Source organism: Mytilus californianus, unplaced genomic scaffold, assembly GCF_021869535.1.
Source record: "Mytilus californianus isolate M0D057914Y unplaced genomic scaffold, xbMytCali1.0.p SCAF_12, whole genome shotgun sequence".
Lineage (NCBI taxonomy): Eukaryota > Metazoa > Mollusca > Bivalvia > Mytilida > Mytilidae > Mytilus > Mytilus californianus.
The window spans coordinates 28,246,123-28,262,358 of record NW_026262604.1 but is presented as its reverse complement, the minus strand read 5'-3'; the positions used below and the strand labels follow the sequence as shown (position 1 = coordinate 28,262,358).

At 32.3% G+C, this 16,236-nt stretch overlaps 1 protein-coding gene across 1 annotated transcript; it reads left to right on the top strand.

Moving 5' to 3' along the window:
* Positions 1–5,534: 5,534 nt before the first annotated feature.
* LOC127721647 (carboxypeptidase inhibitor SmCI-like) lies at positions 5,535–16,236 on the top strand. The gene is made up of 6 exons (XM_052228421.1): positions 5,535–5,657; positions 7,199–7,391; positions 9,206–9,370; positions 10,858–10,985; positions 14,246–14,378; positions 15,910–16,236. Exons 1-6 carry the CDS (start codon positions 5,616–5,618, stop codon positions 16,059–16,061), a joined length of 813 nt encoding a protein of 270 aa, XP_052084381.1. The 5' UTR covers positions 5,535–5,615; the 3' UTR covers positions 16,062–16,236.

The following is a 16,236-nucleotide window of genomic DNA, read 5'->3' as shown; positions in this document are numbered from 1 at the left end:
ATAATGAGCACATGTTTTGTTTTTATGTTAGTTATGATTGGATGGCATAAACCCACAATGCTACTGGTATATTTACCTCGTTAAAGTCGTGAAAAGCATAATTAAGTATTAGTTATTGATGCAATCGACGTAATTGGAAGTCTGCCAATGAGTTTACGTAGCAGCAGTTCGTAATCATCTTTAACCTCCAGTTCTCCCTGTTTGAGTAGTTTATTGTTTACGTGAGAATATATTAGTGTCAAGAAATATGCATTTAACTCTTTTGTAGATTTTGATTGTGCGTATACTTTATGTGCCAGAATAATTAGTAGTACATGCCTAATTCAGTAAATGCCATTAGTGTGATGAATATTTATTGTAATATACATATAAAATGCTGCTACACCTGTAGACACACATATCGTATTCATGTGTTGGTTTATTTATCAACTAATTTATAATCGTTCAGCTGAACGAATTAAACAATAAATGGAATACATATATCCCAGTTATAACAATATTCCAGAGATTTCATTTTCTAACATGATTTCCTTGATTGAAAATTGAGGCTCAAAGGAAAGTATCAATTTCGAACATTTTAAATTGAAGCCATCCCTTCTAATATGTTATTTACGCCTTTATAATTGAACGTTAATTGTAAATCATTTCAAATTAAGAAATATAATCCCTTATATACTAGTCAACAAAAGAAACGATACAAGGCAATGTATTTTCCATATATAATGAAATCGGATACACTGTACCAAAGTAAATAATTGCCCAATTGACCTAATATTTACAGAGTTTTATTTTCTTATCAAAACCATTGTTTTAAGACAAATACGCGAATTTTTTGTTGCAATTTTTGTTATTTCAAAAATTGTATTTTCTCCAAAAAATTCAAAAATCGATATTAGAACCTAAAACTTTAAACATAAACATGGTCTGCTTAAAATTTTGAATGCCTTTGCAGATATTTGAATACTTAATTCTCATCTTCGAAATCAAGTGCAAACTTTTGTCATCATTTTCCGCAAAATAAATATGACCCCTATGTGCAATAACACGGTATTTTCTCACTTTCCGATTTGGTAAGATCCTTTTAATTATATGCATTTGCTTTGCAAAAAGTAAAATCACAAAAATACTGAACTCCGAGGAAAATTCAATCGGAAAGTCCCTAATCACATGGCAAAATCAAATGACAAAACACATCAAACGAATGGACAACAACTGTCATATTCCTGACTTGGTACAGGCATTTTCAAATGTAGAAAATGGTGGATTGAACCTGGTTGATGAATGTTTCTTATTGAATAATTTAATAGTTTTTCATATTTATTATATTTTATAATAAATGAGACTTCAAACTTGTGTATCGTTACTTTTGTTGACTAGTATACAAAGCTCAATGAAAAAAAAGGGACCTTAAACAACAACCTAATTCCTCCAAGTTTAACTTTGCCTGACGTATTTGTTATCTTTAAAAAATCATAATACTACAAAATCATTGTAGAGAAATTTTCCGTCTTTGGCTATACGTTTGGTCTTTTTAGGTTTTGTCATCTCATCGATGTGGTTTTGCAAAACGTTTGGCCCGAGAATCGATGAAGAGACAGTTATTGTTGAAATGTGCATCTGGTGCAGTACAATTTAGTATCATTTATGTTATTACTACCACTGGGTAGATACATCTACTGGTGGACGATATTGCGATGAAAATACGGCTATTGTTTGATATGAGTTTGCTGTTATAAAATATTTCAAATAGTTTGGCCTTGATAATCAATGAATAGACATTAATTTTCGAAATATGCATATGGTGTATTACAATTTTGTACCGTTAATGTTAAAACTAAATCTGGATCGATACCTGTGATGGTAGACTGACAATTCACGAGGTTATCATCAGCCCAGTAAACAGTACTTCGGTACTGCCATGAAAATTCTTACATTGTTGAAACGAAATTAACTGTCATATAAATTTGGATTTAATTTGATATAAAGAAATATATCCATCTCCTGAAAAGGTCTGTGTCCGTATATGGTGGATACTTTTTGTCCATTTTGTTTTGATCAGCTTTTCAAACTTTTTGTTTTTCAAACAATTTCGACTCGATCATCACTGAAGAGACATTTATTTTAGAAGAGCACATCTGGTGCAGTTAAAGTTGATATCATTGAAGTTATTACTACCATTTGGTCACTACCTTTGCTGGTGGACAGTAAATCTAATATGGTTTCACCAGCCCAATATTAAGTACTTCAGTTCTGTCATGAAATTAGGGATAATGTTTGTATGAAATTTTCTGTAATGAAATTTTGGTATTATGTTTTAATCAAGAAATATATCTCATCGTGTCCGTATTTGGTCTATGAATGTGGTATTTTTATGTTTGATCAGCTCTTCAACGTTTCTATTATGTTTGATTGTTGAAATAGTTTGGCCTCAAGAATCAGTGAAGAGACATTTATTGTCGAAATACACACAGTCATATAGTGCAGTACAATTTGGTATTAATGTTATTACAGCAGTAGCTGCAACTTGATCGATACCTCTGCTTATGGACTGACAGGCCACGAGGGTATCATCAGCTTATTAGCCCGTTCTTCGGTCTTTCTATGGCAATACGGATATTTTTTAATTGACATTTGCTGATACAAAATGTTGGAAAGCTCTGATTCCTAGTTCGCATTTTGCCATATTTTTGGTCCTTTTGTGTTATATCAGCTCTTTTAAAGTTTGTATAAATTTTTTTTTTTAAATATTTTGACCTCGAGCATTACTGAAAAGTCCTTTTTATTAGAAATGAGCATCTGGTGCAGACAACTTTGCCACCGTTAATGATATTACAGATGATCAAATCGCATTAATCGATTACGACGATACATGGTCATCGAAGATCAAGGTTACACACAATAACTTAGGGAATTACATGAACTCCTAAAGAGCAAGAACGGAGTTTTGACAGAATAAACGTCACCTGTCATGCATGTATCGCCCGCCATATCAAATACACACTGTCAAAATATCACAATCAGTAACTTTATAGACCAGACGACTATACATGTGTCCCAGATGTCCCCGGATATAATTCGTTCTTTGTGACAACAACCCCGTCCTTTTTTTTTTCTTTTACTGTGACATTACTGATTGTGACATTACTGCTTTGACGTTATCGATAGTGACGTTTCTGATTGCGACTTATCACTAGAACATGTAGAAGTGTACTTCATGAGCATCAAGATATGAAACGAAACCTGTTCATACTTACGGGAGCACCTGATTATGACTGCACATCAGGTTTTTGATGAGGTTCGTGTTTTATAGTCAGCATTCCTTTTGTTTTGTGTCTCATCATTGTTTTTGTGTTTGGCCCTAATGTTGTCTGTTTTTATTAGACTTTTGAATTTCGATTGTTCCTTTTGATTTCTTTCATCCTTAACAATAAACACGTGTCTAAAATAATATACTAGCTCCAAGTATATCGAGTGTAGGAATAGAGAATTAAAAAAAACTGCCATCAAACCGAATTTTTAGAATTATAAAAAGCATTCAGGAACAAAAAATTAAAACGGTCGACTTTGGATAGACAAATGATCATGTGAAACGAAATTTTACAATACATTTGAGGTATAAATAACTCAACTTCAATATCATTGCAGCATCTGTAATTTCTAAAGTACAAAACGTAAAAAAAATATTGCTTATATGTCATTATCATGATGTAATAAATCTAAAGAAACTGCTTTTAAAGTGTTTCCTACTGTTACCTACGTAAAACATTTGTCAACTATTGAAAATGCACTAATGTGCTGCTTATTGCAAAATATACCGGAGGGACATTCAAACACATATGTCGAAAATAAACTGACAACGACATGACTAAAAAAAGACCAACAGACAAACAATAACACACAAAACACAACATAGAAAACTAAAGACCGAGCAACATGAACCCCACCAAATATTGGGGAAGTCCCAGGTGCTCCGGAACGGTAAGCAGATCCTGCTCCACATGTGGCACCCGCCGTGTTGCTCATGTTAGTACAAACCCGGTTATAAATCTAATTCGGTAGGGCACATTCGGGAAAAGGGGACGGAATGTAGTTACGACATTAGGAACATATCCGCTATCATCTGTTAAACGGATGTTCCATAACGGTCAACCAACTCGTGATGGCCTCCGTAAAACTTACGAAGGGATGATTTTAACTTCACCGCTTGAAACTCTTGGTTTAATAGCTTCCTTGTGAACAGCAACCCTATTACCAAGGAAATCATGATAGGTAATACAAGACCTGGAATAGCTGATCAATTGGGAGATATATACCCCGAATGCAGGCGCCGCTGGAATGTTGCTACATAGAAATGGAAAGTTCACAATTGGGAAGCTGACATTATCTCTTTTGTTGTAAGGTTTTGTTATCAACCGACCCCCATTGTCAATTCCTAGATGTAAGTCAAGATAAGAGGCAGACTTAACTGTATCTGTTGTATCCTTTTTCTCAAGTTTGATGGGATAGACATGATAGATGCGTTCTACATGGTCACCAAATTTTAACCTTAAAAAAATAGAACCATTCTAAGTTCCAGGGTTATCAACGTTGAATCTAAATAATTAGATAAAAAACGGTAAAATTAGGATTTCTTGAGTAAGTTAAAGGAAACCAATCTCTTCAAACTTCCATATTTGTATCTATGGAAAGAGCGGCCACTTTAAAACGTTTGAATGTTACAGGTTTACTCATCTGTTAATCATAGGTTGAACAATATAAAAAATTAGCAAGACAAAAATAATAGGGACACATAATCATGATAATTGAATAGCTAATAGATAAAGCGTAATCACTCCCATTTCCTTCAATTTGTGAAACATGTGATTCCATTACAAGTTTAGAAGTAATAAAAAATAACAGGAGTGCAAGACTAAATTTCATAGACATTATCTAGTAATATTTCCACGACTTTCACAAGTTCCATAAAAGACTGTATACACTGGGTTTTGATATACATGTCTTATTGTTCTTGCTTTTGGAATTATTACACATTATTGACTTATGAGCATGCATACCGTATTTCATTTCGGTAAATACATGAACTGATAGTTGAAAATAAATCAGGAAATATTCTAATATTAAAAAGCTTTTCTTTTTAAATCCTACAACAGTATAAGAAATGTGTTTGAATTTTCGTACGTAATATGATGATAGGATAGAAAATCGCAGAAATTTATTGTAACCAACGCCCAAAGGACTTATTTTCCTGAATTCATGTTCATAAGAAAAAGATCGATTCATTGATAAGTATTTAAACTCATATACATATATATTGTTCTTCCTTTACGTTATTGCGATCTATAACTTGTACACCAACTGCCACCAAGCGAATATTTCCTAATTTTCTTTTATTTTCAAGTAAAAAGGTGATTTATCTAGTATTTTGCTATTGTTTAATTAATAATAAAGAAGATTAGAGACTGTATGTACTTTAATAAATATACATATATTTAAAAAGGCACATGTTGCAAATCAGCTTATTTGTACTTTAGTAGTCCAATTTACATTTTGTATAGACTAGTGCATGTTGTAGTGTATTTATTTTGAATAAATAGTGTGTTTTTTTCATAAACAGGATGTTCATAAGTGTTCAACTGATTATTGTTTTCCTCGTTTTGGTAAGTTTGCTCTATTTTCATTAACAAATGTGCAAATATGTAACTTTATATTATATAGCCGGTTGTGAATTTTCATAGGATGTAAATAAGGTATATAGACAGGCAGCATTAACTCTATACATAAAAAAAAACATTTAAATGCATATGATAACGGGTAGTTTTCAGTAATGTTCGAACACTCTATGAGTGTGATTCGTCGCTTTTGGGAAAAAATATGTCAAGTAACTTTCTATCTTAAACATGTTTTGCATTGATGTCTTAATTATAAACTCTTTCAACATTCCTGTATTTCATTCCAAGAAACCATGAAAAAACAAATACATAATCAATGTAAGTCATGAATAGTAGTAAATATCATTTCTCTGAGTCATTTCTTCACCTGAACAAATGTTGAATTATAATTGTTTGTATTTTGGCCTTTGCGAATAAAATGACTCTTATGTTTTCTTGAAATGAAAAGTAGAATGCATTTTCATTATAAAAGAATGAAGAAATATCCCTAACCAAACTTCAAACCAGCGTGTTTCAATGCTGAAATTACTAATATAACTTAGTAAATCATATCTAAGTAAATAAAAAGATAGCATGGTACAGACTGTGCCAGTTCACCAGCAATATAATCTTATGTTTTGGAATAAAAATAAAACATTCAACTTATACTTCATTTATAGATAATAAAAAAAGAAACAACAAAAAAAACAATTGTATACACAAATCTACAAGCACACATTGTATCGTCAATATTTTCTTAGTTTGGATTCAAGAGTTTGTTAACCATTTTCTGATTGTATGTTAGATTTTTAAATGAAGCAATAGATACTATGAGATAAAGTCTGCTTCAGAACTGGCAATCATTTTAAAAATTAAATTAACACTTTTTAACGCCCCAAGCGCTTTTCTTAATTTACTTTTATCAAGAACGTTCAAAGTCAAGTATTTGATGTAAAAGTACCAACACATTTAAGAGATATATGAAAAAAGGACCTTAAACAACAACCTAATTCCTCCAAGTTTAACTTTGCCTGACGGATTTGTTATCTTTAAAAAATCATAATACTACAAAATCATTGTAGAGAAATTCATGCTTGAAGATTTATGAAGCCTGGTATCTACGGTGGGTTTATTATATATTCTATATAATATCACACAAAGAAATTAAATATCTAATCAACCACTATATTAATCAACAAATTACTCTCATTGAATGAATAAAAAGAAAATAACAAAAATACCGAACTCCAAGGAAAATTCAAAACAGAAAGTCCCTTATCAAATGGCAAAATTAAAAGCTCAAACACATCAAACGAATGGAAAACAACTGTCATATGCCTGTCTTGGTACAGGTATTCCCTGATGTAGAAACTGGTGGATTAAACCTGGTTTTAAAGCTAGCTCATCCCCTCACTTGTATGACAGCATAAAATTCCATTATATTGACAACAATGTATGACCAATACAAATAGACATGATAAGTAAAAATGTCAAAAATTGAAAATTTATAGGTCATGCCTTATGACTTAATGTGTATTCGATCATTGTAGGTAGTTAGTGTAATATCGAGGGATAATATTTGCGACCAACCGAAAGTTGCTGGACCATGTCGTGCGAGCTTAAAACGATTTCATTATGACGTAAAGACTGGTCGGTGTAAAATGTTTGTCTATGGTGGTTGTGATGGCAACGATAACAATTTCAAAACGAGACAAGACTGTTTTGCTACCTGCAAGATACGAGGTAAATTGTATTTAATACGCTAGATAAAGTTCCTCAAATGCGAAGCACTTTTTTATATAAAAGTACGGTTAATATATACCAAGACATACTAGTATTTTTGCCAACATAAAGGTAATGCCGGATACTGATTTACCCTTATCTATAATATAACCATATGATTTGTTCCTTTCTATTGATGTGCAGCAACACATTTAAAACCATTATATAAAAGTTAACTAAGGTTAAGGCAATAAGTATTGTTGAATTTGTCTAGAAGTATTTTTTAAAGATAATATTATTGCTAAATGGTTAAGGTAACATTAAATGATTTTCTCAACTCTCCACAAAGCGTTTTTATTGTTCACCAAGCTTTAGTTATCGGTATATGTTAATTGGTTGTTCTATATTTGTGGTTAAGCTAGCTACAAAACTGGTTTAAACCATCATTATTTTTTTCGGAAAATGCCGGTACCAAGGCAGGAACATGGCAGTTGTTTTTTATTTGTTCTGTTGATTGAAAGCGTTTAATTTTGTCAGATTTTATAGACTTCCCCTTTCTGAATTTGCCTTGTGGTATTTTTGCTATATTTTTTTATGTTTGCAAATTTTTTTATTTATTTTTTACTTATAACCCTACTCTATGACGATGGCGTCATATGGTAGAAAGTTAATTCGTCCGTTTGTTTCTGATGCAGGTGTCATACAGTGGAGGTTGGATCCTTTTATTTGGTCGTTCGTCCATTTGATCTTCCTTCCCAACATAATGTCCCTGTACTTTTGCATCTTTATCTGATTGATTTTTCTGTTATAAGATGATTTTCGTTCATATCCTTGCACTTCAATACACATGTCATGTCTCCACTTAAATTCCTATGCAGAATATATACAACTTTCATATAAGTCTGACCATTGTCCACCTTCTTTTTTATCTGCGTGGTGAATAAGGGTTTGAATAAGCAAACTATGATTATTACTTTTTTCTGGGGGAGGGAGTGACTATCATGTATCCGCAAGTTATCCTAAACCACTTTGAATGTACTTTATATTTACAAAATGTTACCATGTATATCATTGTGCATTTTATGTTCTATGTCTTGTCTTAACTTATTTGCAAATCATAGGCGTTGTCGCTGCTTTTATATGCTATGGAGTAGTGTTTATGATATTTTTCAGAGTACCTTTACCTTTTATCTGTGCATTTTTGAAGCTAGGAAGTATGTAGTTCTTAAATTTTAGTTTCCTTTTGCCACATTTTTATGACAAACTTTTCCATTAATTCCACCACTACATCAGACAACTTGTGTTATTACTTGAATGTTTTGTATTTTCTGATTCATCAATGATATATGAATTCTCCACGTTTAAGTGAATTTGTTAAAGGTTTGTTTTTCACAAAGCGCAATCTATTTGATTCGAGTATTTATTACGAAAGAAGTAGTTCAATATATGTTAATACATTAATACTTCCTTTGACTGATCGACGAACTGAACCATTACTGCTACATTCACTTTTATTTAGTCTGCGAGAAAACGACAAAAGGAAAATATTTATCCATTGTTATTTTTTAATAGTTCAATTTAATACGTTTAAGCTTGTTTAAACGCTTCCAAATTTGTTACGCTAAAAATAAGGCAGATCACCGCCGATTTATTTGTAGCTTTAATGCAATGATTTCGTAGCGTCAAATTTCTTTGCTAATTTGTTTATGAGATTAAAACCGCGCAAACTACTGTTTCCTTAATCTATATATTCATTGAAATTTATAGATGTCGATGGTATTAAAGTATAACACTCCCGACCATTGATTTAATCGATATATTTTTTTCATTTTCAGTTTGTACACTACCAAAGTTGAGTGGGACAGGTCAACTGTCTATTACAAGATGGTTTTACAATGTTGAAAATATGCAGTGTGAAAAGTTTATATATAGCGGAAGACAAGGCAACAAGAATAATTTTAGAAACAAAAGGAAATGTGAACGGCTATGTCAGGGCATCAGTAAGTAAAATGGGATATATTAATTTGTCTATTGACTAATTGATTCCTTGTTATTGCTAAATACTCAGTAACAAATAGTGCATGTGTATTTTTGACTGGGATGAAAAATGGATTTCGACTGCAACAGGAATACGGGTTTTGTTAAAAATAGTAGACAAATTACTCTTTAATTATTCCAATGGACAGCAAACAAACCGCTTTTAAACATGTTAAAGTTTTGGCAAAAATTCATTATCGTTTTATCGTTCATACACATTGGACTCTTTCTAATCGAGACATCGTGTTCATTATACTAATTTCTACCGGACAAGGAAACATGAAAACAAATATGTGTTTACCAATTAAATCAAGACAGATAATTTTTTGAAAACCCCTAATATTTTTTTTTTTTTTTTTGTATCGTCAGTCACTACAATATCACGGAATTATATAATGAAAATAACGGATTCGTGCCAAAATGTAAACTAGGATTCAAATTCGATTGCGGGTAATTTACGGTTTACTGATCAGTGAGAGGAAAAAAGAACGTTTACAACTCATGCATTTCAAAGCATTGCTAAGGAGGAACCTGTGTTTGACTGTGCGTGAAGTATGAATATGGTCAAGAAATTGTGTCGAATTTTTTGAATTTACATGCTGTATTCTTTCTCAGATAGCCCGGTAAAATGTATCAGGAGTAGGCTTTTTATTAAGCATAGACACGTGCAAATGTTGATAGATTTCGTACTGGGTAGACACACAAGCGCTGATTGCTACAGCTGTAGTTTTATTTCAGGAGATAATTCAACTTTTGTAAAAAAGTGGTCGAAAACCGGTAGGAGTATATTGTAAAGTATCATTTGAAAAATCAGCATACAAATAAATAAATATTATCCAGTATACCCTCATTTTCCCGTGGCAGTCAAAATTTCCTAGACTTTCATCCCGGACGACCTCTATTGCAGAGCCTACATTGTACCCATTGTATGTATTGTTAACTTGTTCTTGCCCGGAACACGCATGCAATATTTGGACGTTAAGCAACCAACAATCAATCAGTAGAAAAAGAAACTAGACAGGTAATTGTTATTCTAATTAAAACAAATGGCTTAAAATATTGAGCGGAAAACTAGTGCTTATTCATGTGTGTATTTTTACATTTGTGTTTTCTAAAGCAATCACATATCCAGTTGCTATTGTCATTATGGAAATTATGTAATAGACAGATGTTACTTCGAAATTGATTTCATCGGCACAACTTGTGAATAACTCAGTACAAACTTATTCAATCTTTCTGTGCAAATGAGAGACAATTGCTATTATTTAGTTTAATCAATCTGTGATCAGATGAAAAACTTGTAATGTTGGTTTTGACAAGGCATATTGAAGAACGGTTTTACTATAAACATGATATACATGTAACTTTGATTTTGGATGATAAAATACTTACTACTGAGTCGATATATTGGTTTATGAAACAGATGTTATATTGATACTAACATTTGTAGAGAAAGATTCATGTGGGCCACCCCGAGATTGCGCTCGACCTCCACCAGGTACTTGCGTAGAATCCATATATGAAATCATCAATGGAGAGAAATGTTTCGCTGGGTGCACATATCCAAGGTGTAAAAAGGTAAGGTAATACTTATGTTTCTTGGATTTATTGTTAAACTGGTAAAGAAAATAGTGTTCTGAACTGGCGTTAGTATATGAAAAAAATGCATGAACCACAGTTCATAGTCTACATAAATGTACCGCATACAATTTAGTATGCACCTTTAATTTAACATTTTAAACGATCAAACTTGGAGAATCCGCTGTTTGTAACCATTTATAGAATTACTAATCTTGTTTAGGCTTGAAGATCGTATGTTGACTTCAAGCATTATTTTTTCACTGTATGACTGGGCCTCTGTCTCATTAAAAATCAAATCAATATCATTAATGCATAACTATAGTGGAATTCTAGTTATTCACATGTTGCAAAACAGCTGTCATTTTAATTGTAATAGCAAATAGCCTGATTGTTGTTTAACTCCTGATCAAGACGACATGAAGTAAAATGTTGAGAAGTAGATCAGAAACTTTTTACAATAGCGTCATTGTTAATCTTAATTTAAAGGTACATATTATTGACATCGATCTGATAAAAAAAACATATCTTGCTTAAAAACAACCCAAACCTAAGCGTGCAGGGTCTGTGTTTCAATCATATACGATTTTTACAAGGTAATACAACTCAATTAATCAAAATATTTTGGACTTGTACGAAGTGGGACGGCGATTGGCCGTTTTAAAATCTAAAGGACTATGGGTAATTTTATTGGTTGTACCCCAAAATGAAAATAACACCACGTTATCGTATAAATTTCCATTGTTTTGAACAATTTGCACCAATCACGACGTTTTGGTGTAAACTTTGGAAAATATTACCCAGAATGTATTATATTAAAAAACGGCGAATTGTATTGCAACAATTATTAATTGAATTAATTGAACTAATTGGATATTTTGTAGAGGCAAACTCTTGAACATTAGGAATGTCGTCTTTGCTACGCGATACTTAAAGTGTTGTGTAGCGATGTCACCGTTTTTTATGTAGATTATATTTTGATAATAGAATTCGCCATTTTAATATATAATACGCATGGTACATTTAACGTTTCGCATGTTTGAAATACAAATTTCACAAATCTCAAAGTGTAAGGAAAATAACTATTGACATGTAAGCGTACAGTAGATAATGTATGTAGTAGCTCTTTTAAAATTCTGTGAAGCCAAAACTTCAAAAATGTATAAGGTCTTTATGTGGTGACAAAGACTCGTTTTTGATATGACACAGGGCGTAGACCGATAAAATTGCTGTACTTCGTGGGTTCTTACAATCTGCATTCATTTTTAGATTTAAAAAAAAAGAATGTCACACAATGGTACAGTCTTGTAAAGAAAAGAGTCAGCAACTTTGATATGTCTTTAATGCTTAATATTTGACATTTTACTCAAACACATAAGTATTTTAGTAAAAATAGCTTTAAATTCTATATTTCGTAAAATAGAAAAATGTGTATTTAAGAAGATTATGAACAATGTATACAAAGTTGAATTTATGTAACAAAAACAAGTCTGATTTCCATAAGCAAATATAATTACTGTAACTGGTAATACAACAGCAGATGTTTACTTCAGTTTATGGATAAGAATATCAATATTCACCATAACATTCCCTTTAGTCTGGCATTTAGAAATAAATGTAAGTTCTGTATAGAGTAAATAAAGTTTATCATGTTTGTGTGCACTTTAAATATCATTTGAATTTGGTTAATTTTATTGTATAAAAGGGGGTATTCCAATGTGCTTTTTAGTCGAATGATTAAATATATACTTTTAAAAAAACAGGTAAGACATCCCATGGCAATATGTAAGTTGTTTAAATCTCAGCTTCTGCAGAGTTTTGTGTGTGTGTATATTATGTAAAAACCGTGTTTGTTCGTCTATAACTTTCATTTTACATTAATCAGATTCTTTATTCCGGAATGATTTGAAATTTTGATTGAAATTGTACAGACTGATTGATTGATTGGTGTTAATAGCCCTTTTTGGTCAGTTTTTCTTGGTAAAGAATGCTGAAATGTTCAGAGAAAAATACTGACATATTTGGTATGAAAACTAACAATCCTGGTCAATAAAGATTAGAGTTGAATGCACCTGCCGCGTGCAGGATTCGAACTCTCAACCTCAGTATTGACAGACTAGTGATACAGTAATTGAACTATTTAGACCACTTGGCCACCGAGGCACCGGAATTGTATAGCGGTTAATTATATCGGGTGTTCTACAATGCAGAAACTTTCAGTTTTACGACATTTGATTTTCTAACATACCAATTGAGAATGGAATGTATCGTTTATTTTTTCGCAGCTTAAGCAAGTGTGTAGTATGGTGTTTTGCACACTGCTATTTGTATGCCTGTCTTTTCCTTGTTTGACATTTGTGGAGCAGGATCTGCTCATCCTTCCGGAGCATCTGATATCACCCCCGTTTTTGGTGGGGTTCGTGTCTTTAGTTTTCTATGTTGTGTTTTCAATACTGTTGTTTGTCTTTTTCTTTCTTTAACCGTGGCGTTGTCAGTATATTTTCAACTTATGAGTTTGAATGTCCGTTTGGTATCTTTCGCCTCTCATTGGAGGAAGTATTTCATAATTATTGTATATTCTATATGTTACATTATGATGTTGCATCTCTATTTTACGTATTTTTTCTTTGATCTTATTTTGTGATGGATTTTCATATCACGCTTCTCGCTCGACACAAAAAAAAATATCGTCAGAAACTAAGGGCGCACATGACGCTGTCAATGTAAACATGAGCGGCGTCATAGGCAAAAAAGCGATATACATATTAATGGTCTTTCAAAATCGAGTATGTTTCTCGGCCACATCTCATCTAAAGACAGACGCCCTACGATGAGATTGTAGCTGAGAAACACCATCGATAATCTATATGTATTGTACCGTTTAAACAATCATCGTATTTTGACATGACTTGTTTTATTTATTATCATGAATGTGTAGCTTCTGTATTCAGGGATGATTTGATATTATATTTATAAAAAAATATAATGTATGATTCTATTATGTACAATGTCGACAGAGTAGTCATTCCCTGCTTGATGATATCTAAAATTCAATTATACCCTATGAGCATGAACAGTAGCATCAGTGTCTTATAACGAATTGGAGTATACTTTTCCCAACTTCATTTGATTTGGTACACAAAATGTCGCCATTTAAAAATAAAATTAATTATAAAAATATTTTCAAATTTACTATAAAATTGCAATACTTAAATAACATAACTTGAATTACGATTTACGTGCATGTGTTTAATTTATAGGGTTCCTGTCCGAAAGGCGCTCCAGGACCTACGTGTAGTAATAGATGCAACGCCGGACACAACGGAGATGACCGAGACTGTCCGGGTGATCAGTTGTGTTGCAGTGGAGGATGTTGTCGGGATCCAGTTCTAGGTATGTTTAGTAGAAAACTTTTTTAATTCCGGAAATCAATTCCGGGTCAATTGAGAACATGTACATAACTAAAGTTAATTTCCAAGTAAATAGTATCTTGTCACAAAAAGATTACAGGAACATTTAGTACATCATCGATGTTAATTTAGTCAGGATCATATTTTAGGAAAATTAAGTATATCACAATAACATGCAGATACCACCTTCACTAAAATAAAAAAGGCATCTTCTTTAGAATCTTTTGATGTGACTGGTGACTAGCTGTCTCATTGGCAGTCATACAACATCAACATCTGGAAGGCCTGCAGGAGATGTTAAAACTAAATTAAATTAACATGTTTTTAAGCAAATATTTTTAGTGATTTTTTGTAATTGGTGTCTGAATCATGTAGCGTAAGTAACTAAAGATGTATGAAAACGTATGAAAGGTTTACCGAAGAAGCCTCACTGATGTTATGTAGTCCTAATGTTTACAAGTTTAATCTGTAACAGGTTGCATCTTAAATAAAAGTTCATGCAAAACGTTTTCGTCAAATGCGATTGTGTTTTTAAATCTTCAGTAAATTTGTATACATATTTCCTTTTAAACTGTTTCTACAGTTTCTGGTTTTGTTTTCATGTTACGTCACTTTTTTCGGATTTGTGTAGTTTTAGGTGTTCGAAAACATGCTTAATCTCCCAATTTTCAATGAGTGTTTGTCCCCAACTAGGAGTAACGAATTCAGTTGTTGTCGTTTACTTATATATATATCTATATAACATATAAATCTGATAAATGGTTTCCTCTCTTTTAATGTATTTTTAGCTAGGAAGCTATTGAACCATGTCTGTCTGGAGGTAAAATTGGGGTCTTCTTTTCAACTGTTTAACGGGCTACATCATTAGTTTTTTAACAGTGCTGTAACATCTGTGTCACAGTTGACCACGGATACGTCCAAATTGCCGTGGCCATTTTCTCTCCCTCTGTTCAACGATCGTGAAATCACAGATTGAGATTTAAGACCGAACGTGTTCTTACGACGGGTGTTATATTTGAGCAAGATATGCTTACCCGTCCAAAACACAAACTATCGGAAGTCTGCAAAATATCTTTTCAATGCACATATTTCCTCTTTGTAACCCACTTCCAGTACTGTTACATTTCTAACTCCCACTGGCAAAGTTGACCTTAGATGAATTTAGCTATTCTGTGTGGGTCCTCTTTTGTCATATAAATCATAACGTATTTACAACCATGGCTGTTAAATATTAAGTTAAAGCGTCCAAGAAGGTATATCCAGAAAAGATATTTGGACGCATGGAATATATAAAATGTAATTTTGATTAAACTCATCATAGATACCAGGATTAAAAACAAAATACGGAAGACGTGCGTTTCGTCTACAAAAGACCTTACGTGACGCTCGAATAAAAAAAGAGCATTAGGGACCCAAAATTCCGAAGGGATTTACCAAATACAGCTAAGGTAACCTATTCCTTGGGAAGAAAATTCTTTGTAAGTATTGTACATACTAAATTCATTCCTTTGTAGAACCGAAAATTGGTGATTGCCCTGCAGATCCAAAACCAAGAACTTGTCCTTTGAAACCATCCGAATGTCAACTAGATGGTCAGTGTAATGGAAAACGGAAATGTTGTAGATTTACGTGTCGGAAGTTTTGTGTCGATCCAGATGACAAATAATAAAATATTGTAATAGAATAGTTTTTTTTTGTGTCTTACGGTTTATGTATTACAGATTGTATTTTAATTTTCACAGTTGTCTGACGATTACTTATAGTTAAATATACATGACGCTTTTGATTTATTTTTGTTATCGTGCAACTTGTTTTTTTTTTTTTTTTTTTTTTTTTTTTTT